General features: G+C 38.3%; 1 protein-coding gene across 4 annotated transcripts in view; it reads left to right on the top strand.

Moving 5' to 3' along the window:
* DYNC2LI1 (dynein cytoplasmic 2 light intermediate chain 1) overlaps nucleotides 1-16,652 on the top strand; it is a 68,809-nt gene that overhangs the window by 9,706 nt on the left and 42,451 nt on the right. For all 4 annotated transcript variants that reach the window (XM_066378384.1, XM_066378383.1, XM_066378386.1 and 1 more), the window contains exons 6-8: nucleotides 5,036-5,222; nucleotides 15,183-15,251; nucleotides 16,041-16,118. In XM_066378384.1, the coding sequence (XP_066234481.1) occupies nucleotides 5,036-5,222; nucleotides 15,183-15,251; nucleotides 16,041-16,118 (334 nt within the window). The remainder of the gene's footprint in view (nucleotides 1-5,035; nucleotides 5,223-15,182; nucleotides 15,252-16,040; nucleotides 16,119-16,652) is intronic.

Below are 16,652 nucleotides of genomic sequence, written 5' to 3'. Positions count from 1 at the left end.
TCAGCAAAGGCAAGATGATGAGTTAGAGGAGGGAGCAATCTCTGTCTTTGCTGACCTTAAAGAATAGAACTTTGGGGAAAACCTCAAGCTCTTTGGTGGTATTTTTCTGACAGTGCCTCCTACATGTTGGCCAAATCAGATGTGGAAAATTGTGGCATTTCTCACAATGTTCCTAGGAACCTATCTTAGCCAAGGAAAACAAAAAAATTTTAATATGAAATATCTTTTGTCAGGATTTTAACACAAACCATTGCTGCTGCGTGGACCAAATACAAAGGCCCTGACAACTATTTATCTATTTCAGCCATTAAAACCTTCAGAGTATGGAATTACTTATTAACAGGACAATTGTTTTTCCATAGCTGATTATAGGTAATGTAGGCTTTACTTATCCGATGAATTTTTTTCTTTTAAAGAAATATAATTTTAATGTATGCTCATATAGAAAACTTGGAAAAATACTGAAAGGTACAAAGAAAGAGCACCCATAATCACATAAAAAATAGCCACTGTTAACGTGTCAAAGTATTTCTTTCAGTGTTTGTAAATATATTTTGTACAGATTTAAAATGTTTTATATACACATTTAGATTTTTCTTTTTTACTTATAAACACTATTTCCTCATGACATGAGTAGTGTGCTTTTGAGTTTTGCTTAGTTGAAGCTTCAGCAAAGGCAAGACGATGAGTTAGAGGAGGGAGGAAATCTCTTTGCTGACCTTAAAGAACAGAACTTTGGAGAAAACCTTATTTTTCAGGAACATGGAATTTTACTGTTATCTAGTATTTCATTTGTCCACCTTTAACAGGGAAAATGACTGGAGCTGCCTGGGACTTGGTAGCTTGAGAGGGTGGGGACCGGCCCATGGCCTGAGGCTGAAAGTTAGGCTCCTACAGGGTTGTGAGCTGGCTCCAGTTCTGGCCTTAACTCATCACATTACCTTGTGACATTATTACCTCACTCTGCCTTTTCTAGGCCCCGCAGGGTTTGGGCCCAATGGGCTTCTGGAAATTCTAATTTCTGTAGAAAGCCAAATCTTTCCACAACTTCTTTAATACCTGACTTCATGAGTTCTTGCTCTTCCTTTCCCTAGAACCCCATGGCAGCTGGAGCCTGCTTTAGGGGAGAGGAGAGGTCAAGGTCATGAGGAGAGGGGAAGGGGAGACATAGGCGTGGGTCCAAACTAGGTTGCTGAGTGGCTGAAGAATTCTTGGAAAACATTTCACTCCTCATATACTCACAAATCTCAGAGTGTTTTGTGACTGGAATTAATTTAACACATAATTTCCTTGTGTTGGACAAACCCCAACAACTTGAAAAAGAATATTGCCAAATGCTATTAGAATTGTTTGTCTTTAAAATTACTGTTCATAAAATAATTATAAATACATTAAACATTTCCACAGATTTTAGATCATTTGTGATAGAGCATTTCCTGTGGTCTGATTCCTTGTTTTAAGAGGTTGGGTTTTTTTGTTTTGTTTTGTTTTGTTTTAACATTTTTTAGCTGTCATTTGCTATAAAGGTAAAAGTAATACAAGTATTTTTTAATTTCTTTTTATTTATTCATTTTTAGAGAGGAGAGAGAGATGGAGAGAGAGATACAGAGAGAGACAGAGAGAAAGAAGGGGGGAGGAGCAGGAAGCATCAACTCCCATATGTGCCTTGACCAGGCAAGCCCAGGGTTTTGAACCGGTGACCTCAGTATTTCCAGGGCGACGCTTTATCCATTGCACCACCACAGGTCAGGCCAAGTATTTTTGATGCAATGGAAACAAATTTTAATCCTGGAAAAAATTGAACAATTCATTTCACTTTTGCTTAAACAGTTATTTTTAATTTGGAAAAATAATTTATTATATATATTTACCTCAAGAAAAAAGAAGTTAAACTCTAGTTATCTTTTTTGTGTGTGACAGAGACAGAGAGAGGGACAGATAGGGACAGACAGATAGGAAAGGAGAGAGAGGAGAAGCATCAATTTTTCGTTGCAACACATTGGTTGTTCATTGATAGCTTTCTCATATGTGCCTTGACCTGGGGTCTACAGCAGACTCAGTGACCCCTTGTTCAATCCAGCGACATTGGGCTCAAGCTGGTGAGCCTTGCTCAAACCAGATGAGCCCACACTCAAGCTGGTGACCTCAGGGTTTTGAACCTGGGTCCTCAGCGTCCCAGTCCAATGCTCTATCCACTGCACCACCGCCTGGTCAGGCTAGTTATCTTTTTTAAACATTAACTATACTAAATCCTTAAAAATAAAATTAGTTTCCTTACTATTAAAATATATATTAATGTTGCAGTGAAGCAAAATTTTTTATGAACTTAATAAAATGATATAGATATGATTGGCTAGACAATTTAGTGTCACAGTAATTTTGTAGAAAATATTGATAATGTCTAAAAGACTATTATCTGAATTTTGGCTAATAGTATAGAATTTAGTTACTGGTTTTTTTTGGGGGGGTTCTGAAGTTAGAAGCGGGGAAGCAGTCAGACAGACTCCTGCATGTGCCCGACCGGGATCCACCTGGCATGCCCACCAGGCAGCGAAGCTCTGCCCATCTAAGGCATTGCTCCGTTGGGCTGGAGCCATTCTAGCACCTGAGATGGAGGCCATGGAGCCATCCTCAGGACCCTGGCCAACTTTGCTCCAATGGAGCCTTGGCTGCAGGAGGGGAAAAGAGAGATAGAGAGGAAGGAGAGGGGGAAGGGTGGAGAAGCAGATGGGTGCTTCTCCTGTGTGCCCTGACTGGGAATTGAACCCGAGACTTCCACATGCCAGTGCTCTACCACTGAGCCGACCAGTCTGGGCTAGAATTTAGTTACTATTTTGCCCAAATTACACACAGTAACTTGTTTGCTCAAATTAAGCAAAATAACTGGCTATACCATAAAGTAATATTCAGGGGTGGGCAAAAGGAGGTTTACAATTGTGAGTACACGAAACAGTTTATTCTTGTGTTATTTATTTATTAATTATTGTATTTATTATTATTACTATTAAACTATTTTTGCCTACCCCTGTATTTTAATTCCTTGCTATATCTACTAGCAGGATGTTTGCTCCATTGATCAAGGCTATATTGTATTGGCCCATAATTATAGCTGCAAATACTTATTGTGACTATTTTCTGAAATACTCCTAGATTTATTTTTGTTTGTTTTTTTATTGTGGTAAGAATAAAACAAAACTTACTATTTCAGCCATTTTAAGTATACAGTTTAGTAGCATTAAGTTTATTCATATTATTGTATAGTCATCATACCATCCATCTCCAGAGGTTTTTCAACTTCCCAAACTGAAACTCTGTCCCCATTAAACAATGGCTCCCTATTTCCCTTCTGCCAACTCCTGGCAACTATCATTCTACTTTCTGTATCAATAAATTTGACTACTTTAGGTATCTCATGTAAATGAAATCATACAATACTTGTCCTTTTGAGTCTGGCATATTTCACTTAGCATAATGTCTTCAGGATTCATTCATGTTGTATGTCAGAATTTCCTTCCTATATAAGGCTGGATAATATTTCATTGTGTGCATATATCACATTTTGTTTATCCATTCATCTATTGATGGACATTTGGGTTGTTTTCACCTTTTGACTATTGTGTATAGTGCTGCTCTGAGCATTGGTATACATATATGTTTGAGTCTCTGATTTCAGTACACACAGAGGTGGAATTGCTGGATCATATGGTAATTCTATGTTTAGTTTTTTGAGGAACCACCATACTGTTTTCCACAGCAACTGCTGTATCATATTATATTCCCACCAACAATTCTGTACGAGGATTCCAATTTCTCTATAACCTAACACTTGCTATTTTCTAGTGGTTTTTTTTGTTTGTTTGTTTTTTGTATTTTTCCAAAGTGAGAAGCAGGGGAGAGGCACAGACAGACTCCCACATGAGCCTGACCAGGATGCACCTGGCATACCCACCAGGGTGCGATGCTCGACCCCTCTGGGGCATTGCTCCACTGCAATCGTAGCCATTCTAGTGCCTGAGACAGAGAGCATGGAACCATCCTCAGCGCCCAGGCCAACTTTGCTCCAATGGAGCCTTGGCTGTGGGAGGGGAAGAGAGAGATAGAAAGAAAGAAGAGGGGGAAGGGTAGAGAAGCAGATGGGTGCTTCTCCTGTGTGCCCTGGCCAGGGTGTTGTTTTTTTTTTTTTAATTGTAGCTATCCTAATAGGTGTGAAGTGGTATCTCATTGTGGTTTTGATTTGCATTTCCCTAATGATTAATGTTAAGCATCTTTTCATATGTTTATTGGTATCTATATATCTTCTTTGGAGAAATGTCTGTTTGAGTCCTTTGCCCATTTTTAAATTAGGCCCATTATTTTGTTGTTGCTGAGTTTAGGTTTCTGTTTGATGTACATGAACATGAGTACACAGGTGTGTGGTGGCTTGTGGTGGCGTGCTACAGCGTGTGGTGGACACGGGTGTGCTTTCCCAGAGGCAGCATGCTATAGCAGAGACATGTGACTTTGGATCTAACAATCAGCTCTACAGTTTACTAGTTATATAACTCTGTGCCTCAGATGTCTAATCCATAAAATGGATGTCATAATATAATCTTGAAAGAATTATTGTAAAGATTAAAAAGCTAAATAGTCCCCTAGCTAGGTCCATCAGTAAATCTCTTTTCTTCTCCTTTACCTGACTGTACTGCTGTTATTATTATTTTAGTTTCTCTTCTTTGGAACACACAGTAAAATTGGATCTAAACATGGCATCATTGGACCCAATTGCTTGCAGATTATTTGAACTAAATTATTATTGGTTCAAACAAAAACTTCAAAGTTACTATTGGTTGTAACAACTATCACTAGGAAAAAGCACTCAGATAGGGCTATAACTTTGTGGTGGTATTTTTTTGTTTGTTTGTTTTTGCCGTAGAAAATTGCTGTGTTTTTCTTTCTTTAGCTGTAGTGTAAGTGTTTGATAAAACTTTCAGTATAGTAGGGTTTCAAAATGATAATTATGTTGTCTTTTTTGAAAGATTTTTTTTTATTTCTTTAGGACATTTTCTATTGTTCTTGTTTTGGATCTTTCAAAACCTAATGACCTTTGGCCCACCTTGGAAAATCTGTTGCAAGCCACAAAAACCCATGTAGATAAAGTGATAATGAAACTTGTAGAGACAAATTCTAAAGCAGCTTCTGAAATGAGACAGAAGATGTGGAGCAACATACCGAAGGACCATCCCGTGAGTTGTCATTGGAATTATTCTTGGAAACCTTAGTCCCATACTTAGTTAGAGATAACATCACAACAACTTCTTTAGATTTTTATGCATGACTTGAGATTCATTCAATGTAGATGAACCTGCTCACTGGAAAATTATAGCAATTTAATAAAACCTCACTAAAAGCAAAACAAGGGAACAATTTTCTTATATCTTCTTAGACATCTTCTGTGATTGTTATGACATACTACACTGATCAAAAGAAATAGTTTCAAAGTAGTTTTTTATATTGATTTTGTAAAATGATTAAAAAACAAGACTGTACAAATGTCACCTGGTAAAAACTAAATGAAGCTACAAATTTGAGTGAGGAATACAGTTTAAACAGCCCTTATACCATTGCTCTATATTTTACATTCATTCAGGGGCACATAGTCAGTACTTTTATCATCTGATAAGTAATTAAATTATAAAGTTGTAATGGTGACAACAAAAATTCTTTAAATACAATCATGAATATCATCTTCTAGAAGACTAAGAGCAGCAGTATTTTACATTGCCTGGAGTTTATATGAATGTGACCTAGGTAATATCAGAACAAAACTGATAATTTATGGTTCCCATGTATGCAATATAAATGCTATTGCAACAGTCAATACAAAATAGTAAGGAAAAAAAGGAAGATGACACATTATATAAGAACATAAAAGGGCAGAACACAAAAAAGAATAAATATTTTAGTTATTTAAGGAATTGCTGCTTTTAGTTTTATACTTGAGAAATACAGTTTATTAAGTGAAAGTTAATTATTGGAACAACCTCTCTATCAAGCAAACACAGTCAACATCTATGAAGTGATTTTAAATGGTATATTTTTAGAAGTAAATAGATATTGCTAAAACTAGAAAAAGAATAAACAAAGCCCAGAGTAGATAGAAGGAAGGAAATAATAAAGATTAGAGCGAAAATAAATGACATAGAGATTAAAAAAACTACAAGAAAGCAATGAAACCAATAACTTGTACCTTAAAAAAACATTGACAAACCTTTAACCAGACTCACCAAGAAAAAAAGAGGACGCAAATAAATAAAATCAGAAATGAAAGAGAAGTAACTGACACCAAAGAAATTCAAAGGATTGTAAGAAAATATGAACAACTATATGCCAACAAATTTGACAACCTGAGTAAAATAAATTTCTAGAAACATGCAATCTCCTATATAGACCAATTATAACTAGTGAAATTGAAGCAGTAATAATAAAACAAAAACTTTCAGCAAACAAAAGCCCTGGACTGGATGGCTTCAAAGATGAATATTACCAATATTACCAAACATTTGAAGAAAAACTAACATCATTTCTTCTTGAACTATTCCAAAAAATTCAAGAGGAGAGAAGACTTCCAAGCTTATTTTACGAGGCCAGCATTATCCTACACTACAAAGACACTACGAAGAAAGAAAATGAGATTCCAAGATGGCAATGGAGTAGACCCATGTTCCAACTGCTGCCTCCAGGACCAGACTGGAGTTATAACTAAATTTAAGAACAATCATTCTGAAAAACCAACTTTGACTAAACGAAGAGGAGTCTTTAACCAAGGATCACAGAAGAAGCCACATCAGTACTAGTAGGAAGGGCGGAGAATAGGGCAGCCCGCTCCCAGGAGCAAGCATGGCTGAGGGTCCGGAGGGACTCTCACTGCAGGGAGGGGCGCCCTGAGATGGAGGAGTCCTCAGCCCCAGGCCCAGAGCCCCAGCCTAGAGCCCCAGAGCCTAGAAGAAGCACCCACACAGCATTTGGCAATGAAAACAGGTGAGGTTTCTGTCTGCGAGAAAGAGACAGAGATCTCAGAGATGCCGGCTCCATCTTAAAAGGCCAGCACAGAAAATCTCATTCACAGCCACTTACCTGGGGCTCCAGTGGGAAGGGAAAGGAAGGGCTGAGAGGACTAGAGTTGCATGAGAACAGCGTGAAGTTGGAGGCCCAGGGAGAGACACTGTGGGGGTCGGCCACCTGAACCCCTGTGCTGAGTCATTCTCCAATACTGCAGTTGCTGTTTTTCTTGGGTGGAGCAGTCCCCTCCATGCAGCATCAACCTAGGGAAAAGCAACTGCTCCACCCTTGGGAACCTCTCTTGCCCCTCTCTTTGAAGATTGGGCCATTCTGAGAAGTAAGCAGCCTTGGCAAGGAGGCAGGGGGCATGAAGTGACTCAGTTTTCTGGCCTGAGGCCAGAGCTTTCCCGAGAGTATGACTGGAGCTTCTGCCTCATGGGAGATTTAATAGAAACTGTCCAGACTATGGGCAGACCACATCTCTGGGTTTCAGAGGCTACACCCACCTGAGGTCTGTGAAAAAGTCTGGACAGACTGACAACTGGGGCTGAGGGGTAGGAGTTACATTCACCACATTTCCTAATCCCTGAATCTCCCCGGGCTCTAGACTCTACCAATAGTTTTTTCAGTGGCCAAGTCCAACAAACTACCAGCAGATAGAGGGAGCAGGAGAAGGATCTCAGGGAACCTGGGGCCTTTTGCTGATTTGCCCTCAGGCCCAAGGCTGGTAAAAGCCAGCCTAGGTGTGCAGCTTGGTCCTTCCAAGTGCACCTAAGCCCAACACAGGCAGCCACAAACTCTGATTTGCTTATAGCTCAAAACGGTTGCTGAGGGCCAGTCTTAGGCAGTGTCTTACACTGTCTGCACCAGGTTTCCTGTTAAGAGACTCAGAACTAACACATCCAGTGGCCAGCTAGAGACTACATCAGAGCAGGCCCCTAGCCTTTCTAGTAGCATATCCAAAGGGAGAGAATGTCAGGCACCACACCTAGCTGAGGCACATTCCACTTTCTGTGGTCAACACCTGCACAGCAGCTCACATATACTGGACAAGGTAGAGCCTCACAGTCAGCTGGCCCAAGTCCTGGATATCCTGCCCCACTGGGCTAAGTTCCACATGGGGAAGAGAGAGGGGCTTAGAACACAGATATGCAAAGGAGAGTTCCTTGGAGCCAACTGTTGGGACCAGTCAAGGGGATTAACCACCTTTGGGGGGGGGGTGTACAATCAGCCCCAGGGGAGGACTCTCTCAGTCTTCCACCCTGAGACCAAGGGCTCCCCAGCTGAAAGAACTTCTGCAGAGGGGACTGTCAGCCCCACCCAGTCTGAACCTGATGTTCATCTTGCTGGGGAGAAATAGAATTGGAATATTCAGCAGTGGCTGAGAGATTAGGCTCTGGAGTAGGGGCCACTTTCCCCATACTGAGCTCCTAACCAAGAGATCCTTAAAGTAGGGTAAGGTTTCTACTAATGTCATCATCCCAAACTCAGCTGCCCTAACCCACTAAGCTTGCAACCTGTGTGTGTGGGGGGAGAGGTTGAGGCCAGTCTGCATCCACTCTACAATCTTCCTACAGAAGACTCTGTGGGAAGACCATGTAGCTGCAAGAGGAGGTGGAGCAGCATAAAAGTGGGGTCAACTCTAAGGAACTTGGGCCCTTTTACAGAGTTGCTGTCAGCTCTAAACAGGAAGAAGTGGATCCTTATTTATAGGTTGGCCCCTTCCACACACAGCCAGGCTCAGAAAATGCAGACACAAACAGTGAACAGAGTGGTAGCTCCAGACAGATAGCCCAAGTCAGGTTACAATGTCTGACATCAACCCATACCAGAACCCCACCCAACAGGACCTGGAACCAACACAACCAGTAGTGGGTGGCAGACCACACCAACACTAGACTCAGCTAGCCACACAAGGAGCACGCACAAAGGAAAGTCCCATGGACACCAGATTCTGCTGAGAATAACTACGCCCTATAGGACAGACATTGCACAGCATCTAGTACACATGATCAAGGTTGACCCTTAGAGCCAGACAGCTTGCCTGAAGGGATAGTTCCACCCATGCATGAAAGGGACAACAGCATTCAAGACTCACATAAAATGGGAGATTAAATATAATCCTCAAGAAACATTCCCCTAGACTGAATCATGAAGAAGTAGACAGCCTAAATAGACTGATAGGCAGGGAGGAAATAGAAACAACTATCAAAAACCTCCCCCCAAATAAAAGTCTGGGCCAGATGGCTATAATAGTGAATTCTACCAAACATTCAAAGAAGATTTGGTTCCTATCTTTCTCAAAGTCTTCCAAAAAATTGAAGAGCAATACTTCCAAACACATTTTATGAGGCCAACATAACCCTCATAGCAAAACCTGGTAAGGACAACACACAAAAAAAGAAAACTACAGACTAATATTTCTAATGAATACAGATGCAAAAATACTGAACAAAATACTAGCAAATCGAATACAACAACACATCAAAAAAATAATTCATCATGATCAAGTGGGATTTATCCCAGAAACACAAGGATAGTTCAACATGCATAAAATGATTAACACAATTCACCATATCAACAAAATAAAGAACAAAAACCATATGATCCTATCAATAGATGCAGAAAAGGCATTCAATAAAATACAACATCCTTTTTTATGTTTAAAACACTCAACAAAATGGGTATAGAAGGAAAATACCTCAACATAATAAAGGCCATTTATGACAAACCATCAGCTAACATTATATTAAATGGTAAAAAACTGAATGCTTTTCCTCTAAAATCAGGAACAAGACAAGGTTGCCCACTCTCTCCCCTCCTATTCAACATAGTGCTGGAAGTTCTAGCCAGAGCAATCAGACAAGAGAAGGAAATAAAAGGCATTCATTTTTAGAAAGAAGAAGTAAAGGTTTCTCTTTTTGCAGATGATATGATCCTGTATATAAAGAACCCAAAGACTCCACAGAAAGGGTATTAGAAACAATAAACCAATACAGTAAGGTAACAGGATACAAAATTAATATACAGAAGTCTATTGCTTTCTTATATGCCAACAATGAAACCTCAGAAAAAGAACTAAAATAAAATAATCCCTTTTACAGTGCAACAAAAAAGAAAAATACCTAGGAATAAACATAACAAAGAATGTAAAGGACCTATATACTGAAAACTACAAAGCATTATTAAAGGAAATTGAAAAAGACACAATGAAATGGAAAAATATTCCTTGTTTGTGAATAGGAAGAATTAATATAGTTAAAATGGCCATATTACCCAAAGCAATATACAAATTTAATGCAATTCCCATCAAAATTCCAATGTCATTTTTTTAAAAAATGGAACAAAAAATCATCAGGTTTATATGGAACCATAAAAAACCTCGAATAACCAAAGTAATCCTAAGGAATTAAAAACAAAGCTGGGGGCATTATAATACCTACTTCAAACTATGCTACAGAGCCATGATAATCAAAATAACATGGTACTGGCAGAAAAATAGACACACAGACCAATGGAACAGAATAGAGAGCCCAGAAATAAAGCCATATATACATATATATTCAAATCATCTTTGATAAAGGAGCCAAAAACACACAATGGAGAAAAGAAAGCCTCTTCAATAAATGGTGCTGGGAAAATTGGGAAGCCACATGCAAAAGAATGTAATTGACTACAGTTTATCTCCTTGCACAAAAATTAATTCAAAGTGCATCAAAGACCTAAATATAAGATCTGAAACAATAAATAACATAGAAGAAAACATAGGTACTAAACTCATGGATTTTAGTTATAAAGAGCACTTTATGAATTTGACCCCAAAAGCAAGGGAAGTAAAGGCAAAGATAAATGAATGGGACTACATCAAACTAAGAAGCTTCTGCATAGCAAAAGAAACTGTCAACAAAACAAATAGCCTACTAAATGGGAGATGATATTTTCAAACAACAGCTCAGATAAGGGCCTAATATCCAAAATATATAAAGAACTCACAAAACTCAGCAACAAACAAGCAAACAATCCAATAAAAAAATGAGAAGAGGACATGAACAGACACTTCTCCCAAGCAGACATACAAATGACCAATAGATATATGAAAAGATGCTCATCTTCACTAGCTATTAGAGAAATACAAATCAAAATTACAATGAGATACCACCTCACACCTGATAGATTAGCTATTATCAAGAAGACAGCCCTGGCTGGTTGGCTCAGCGGTAGAGCGTCGGCCTAGCGTGCAGAGGACCCGGGTTCGATTCCCGGCCAGGGCACACAGGAGAAGCGCCCATTTGCTTCTCCACCCCTCCGCTGCGCTTTCCTCTCTGTCTCTCTCTTCCCCTCCCGCAACCAAGGCTCCATTGGAGCAAAGATGGCCCGGGCGCTGGGGATGGCTCTGTGGCCTCTGCCTTAGGCGCTAGAGTGGCTCTGGTCGCAACATGGCGACGCCCAGGATGGGCAGAGCATCGCCCCCTGGTGGGCAGAGCGTCGCCCCTGGTGGGCGTGCCGGGTGGATCCCGGTCGGGCTCATGCGGGAGTCTGTCTGACTGTTTCTCCCTGTTTCCAGCTTCAGAAAAATTAAAAAAAAAAAAAAAAAAAGAAGACAGGTAATAACAAGTGCTGGAGAGGCTGTGGAGAAAAAGGAACCCTCATTCACTGTTGGTGGGAATGTAAATTAGTACAACCATTATGGATGAAAGTATGGTGGTTCCTCAAAAAATTAAACATAGAACTACCATATGACCCAGTAATCCCTCTACTGGGTATATACTCCCAAAACTTGAAAACATGGGTACGTAAAGACACATGCACCCCCATGTTCATTGCAGCATTGTTCACAGTGGCCAAGACATGGCAACAGCCAAAATGCCCTTCAATAGAGGACTGGATAAAGAAGATATGGTACATATATACAATGGAATACTACTCAGCCATAAGAAATGATGACATAATATCATTTATGATAGCATGGATGGAACTTGATAACATTATACTGAGTGAAATAAGGAAGTTGAGACTCATGGACATAGATAAAAGTGCAGTGGTTACCAGGGGAAGAGGAAGGGAGGAGAGGGGTGAGGGTTGGGGGGAAAGAGAAGGGCTTAAAGAGAAACAAAATATAGGTTGACAGAAGATGATATGACTTTGGGTGATGGATATACAGCATAATCAACTGTCCAAATGATGTGGAGATGTTTTCTCTAAATCTGTGTACTCTGGTTGACCAATGTCACCCTATTCAATTTAATTGTCTAAATAAATAAGTAAAAAGAAAGAAAGAGACATTCCTAGAGCAAGGAGCTCAGGTGGCCTGGAAGTTAGTACCCCTGAGCCCATCTCCCTCAAAAAGACACAATAACAAATTTAGGAGTCAGAGTAGAGCTACCTAATACACAGAAAAAATAGGCAAAGAAATATGACGAAAATGAATCAACAAGAGAAATCACCAGAAAAAGAACTAAATGAAATGGAAATAACCAAACTACCAGATGTAAAGTTGAAAAGAATGGTTATTAAGATGTTCAAGGATATTACAGTAAGAATGGATGATCAGAGTGAGAATTTAGTAAGCATTAAAAAGGACATTGAAACCATAAAATAGAACTAGTCAGAAATGGCAAATGCAGTATCTGAAATGAAGATTGCACTAGAAGGAATAAACATCAGGCTGGATGACATAGGGGATCAAATCAGTAATTTAGAGGACAAGATAAACATAAGCACAGAAGCAGAGCAGCAAACGGAAAGGCTCAAAAAGGCTGAGGAAACTCTTAAGAAACCTCTGTCATGACATAAAGAGAAACAACATCCACATCGTAAGGATTCCTGAAGGAAAAGAGAATAAACAAGGGATAGAGAACTTGTTTAAAGAAATCAGAGCTGAAATTTTCCCTAAATTGTTGAAGGAAAAAGTCACACAAGTTCAAGAAGCACAGAGAGTCCCATTACAGATAAACCCAAAGAGGCCCACACCAAGACACATTATAATTAAAATGCCAAAGTTAAGAGACAAAGAAAGAATACTAAAAGCTGCAAGAGAAAAGCAATAAATTACCTAGAGGAGCCCCCATAAGGCTGACATCTGACTTCTCAACAGAAACACTTCAGAGCAGAAGGATTGGCAAGAAATATTCAGTGACAAGAACATACAACTAAGACTACTCTATGCATTAAATCTATCATTTAAAATTGAAGGAGAAATAAAGAGCTTCCCAGACAAAAATAGGCTCACGGAGTTCATTCCCACCAAACCCATACTGCAAGAAATCTTAAAAGGTCTGCTATAAGAAGAGGAAAGAAAAAGAGAGAGATAAAGTAAGAGAAAGAGGATCAAAGGTTTAAAAATAAAATGGCAATAAATAAGTACATATCAATAATAACTTTGAATGCAAATATATTAAATGCTCCCATCAAAAGACATACGGTAGCTGTATGGATAAGAAGACAAGACCTATATAAATGTTGTCTACAAAAGACTTACCTCAGAATGAAAGATACACATAGACTGAAAGTGAAGGGATGAAAAAAATATTCCATGCAAATGGAAATGAAAAAAAAGCTTGAGTAGCAATACTTATATCTGACAAAATAATCTTTAAAATAAAGGCTATAGTAAGGGACAAAGAAGGTCACTACATAATGATAAAAGGAGCAATCCAACCATATATGAGGATATAACCATTGTAAATATTTATGCACCAAATATAGGAGCATCTAAATATATAAAGCAGATTTTAATGGACATAACGGGTGAGATCAACAGCAATACAATAGTAATAAGGGATTTTAATACCTAACTAATATCAATGAATAGATCCTCCAGACAGAAAATCAAGAAACTGCGGCCTTAAATGACACATGAGATCAACTAGATTTAATTGATATCTTCAGAACATTTCACCCTAAAGCAGCAGAAAATACATTCTTTTCAAGTGCTCATGATACATTTTCTAAGATAGACCACATGTTAGGACACAAAACAAGTTTCAATAAATTTTAGAAGATTGAAATCAGATCAAGTATCTTCTCTGATCACAATGGCATGAAACTAGAAATCAACTACAGTAGAAAAACTGAAAAACTTCTCAACACTTGGAAGCTAAATAGCATATAATTAAATAATGAATGGGTTAAAAGTGAGATCAAGGAAGAAATCAAAAATTTCCTTGAAACAAATGAAAATGAACATACAATAACTCAAAATCTAAGGGACACAGCAAAAGCAGTCGCGAGAAGGAAGTTCATAGCATTACAGGTATACCTTAAGAGGAAAAAGCTCAAATAAACAATATACCCTGCACCTAAAATAACTAGAAAAAGAACAAATAAAGCCCATAGGAAGTAAAAGGAAGGAAATAATAAATATCAGAGCAGAAATAAATGACATAGAGGCTAAAAAAATAATACAAAAGGTCAATGAAGCCAAGAACTATATGCCAAAAAGTTGGACAACCTTGGCAAAATGGATAAATTCCTCAATACATACAGTTTTCCAAAACTGAATCTGGAAGAATAAGAAAACCTGAGCTGACCAATTACAACAAATGACACTGAAACAGTTATCAAAAACAGTTACCCAATGGAATACTATGCAGCTGTTAAAAAGGAGAAAAATCTTACCTTTTGCGATGGCATGGATGGACCTGGAGATTATTATGCTAAGTAAAATAAACCAGGCAAAGAAAGGCAAATATCATATGTTCTCACCTATACGTGGAATCTAATGAACAAAACAATTTAACAAACAAAATAGACATAGAAGCATAAATATAGCACAGACTCTCAGCTGTCAGAGGGTAGGGGTGTTAGGAGGCTGGCTGGAAAAAGGTGAAGCGATTAAGCAAAATAAAAAATTTTAAATATATATAAAACACGTAGACACAGACAAAAGTATAGTGGTAGCCAGAGGGAAAGGGGGGCGGGTATGGAGGGAAGTGAAAGAGGGCAAAAGTGGAGATAAATGGGGACCGAAAAAGACTTGACTTTGGGTGATAGGTGCACAATGTAGTGTGCAGATGAAGTTTTGTTGAGTTGTGTACTTGAAACCTGAATGGTTTTGTTAACTACTGTCACCCCAATAAACTCAATACAAAATAAATTGCTGAATACATAATAATAATTATAATCAATGAAATATTTTTTAACAGGATCGTGAATTAATTGACCCATTTCCGATACCTCTGGTCATAATTGGAAGTAAATATGATATTTTTCAGGTAAGCTCTTCCACTTCTAGTTGAGTCTGTTATACATATGCCTATGCTTTATGGGAGAGGAACAAAAGAAATAAGAAAGAATAAGAATGAAATAAAAAAGAATCTCTCAGAGGGGGAGTTCAAGGAATCATACATCTAAAAGATTTTAGAAAAGAGGCTATAGTTGGGAAAGAGAAAATAGGTAAACAAAACAAAACAAAAAACAATAATACAGTGGAATGGGGATAAAGGAGAAGATTTAAAAACTAGATCTTGAACCCAGTCAGCAAAGAATAGGACTCCTTAGGGCATTCCACACTATGAAATGTGTGCTGATTTCTAAATCTATTGAGCTAAGTGTTAAATAAAGGAAGATCTGACAGCTGTAGCTCTAGAAGGCTGCTGCTATTGTTAAACTCTCTATAGAAACAGATATAATGGTAATGGAATCCTACTCTTGAGGGTGTGTTAAAAAAAAACACCTAAGAAATAATCTGTTTCTGGCCTGACCTGTGGTGGCGCAGTGGATGAAGCATCGACCTGGAAATGCTGAGGTCGCTGGTTCGAAACCCTGGGCTTGCCTGGTCAAGGCACATATGGGAGTTGATGCTTCCAGCTCCTCCCCCCTTCTCTCTCTCTCTCTCTCTCTCTCCCTCTCTCTCTCCTCTCTAAAAATGAATAAATAAAAAAATTTTAAAAAAAAAAAAAAAAAGAGAAATAATCTGTTTCTACATGTAATAATTTACATCTTCATGCTACAGATATTTGGTTCTCTCAACTTGTTTTTATTTTAATGACATATTTCTTCAGGATTTTGACTCCGAGAAGAGAAAGGTAATATGCAAGACACTTCGATTTGTTGCACATTATTATGGAGCATCATTAATGGTTTGTACATTTTCTATCCTTTGGGCTTGAGTAGATAGTACTAAATTTGAAAAGATTAACAACTTCATGCAGTGATGAATACTAATGCTTTTACTAATGCACACAGCCCCCTCCTTTCCTTCCCCATTGCCCCCAAACCATTATTACAGTGTTTTGTAATATATGATATCTATGGAATACACTGCTTAGGATGGCCTGCCATTTCTTTAGTGCAAAAGTTCTGAATTGCTTATTCTATAAATCCCCAACTTAAAGGGATCAATCAGTTTATTCATTTCACTCATTTAATTATTTATGGCTTCTCCTTAAGAACTAAAATATATATTCTCTTAAAAGCAAAGAGGTAGTATCTCATTGTAGTTTTGATTTGCATTTCTCAAATAGCTAATAAAGATGAGCATCTTTTCATATATCTGTGGCCATCTGTATGTCCTTTTGGGAGAAGTATCTATTCCGTTTCTCTCCCCATTGTTTAATTGAATTGTTTGCTTGTTTGTTGCTGAGCTTTGTGAGTTCTTTATAAATATTTTGGAT

This window comes from Saccopteryx leptura, chromosome 3, assembly GCF_036850995.1.
Source record: "Saccopteryx leptura isolate mSacLep1 chromosome 3, mSacLep1_pri_phased_curated, whole genome shotgun sequence".
Lineage (NCBI taxonomy): Eukaryota > Metazoa > Chordata > Mammalia > Chiroptera > Emballonuridae > Saccopteryx > Saccopteryx leptura.
The sequence above is the reverse complement of the archived record's forward strand: the minus strand, read 5'-3'. Positions and strand labels throughout refer to the sequence as shown.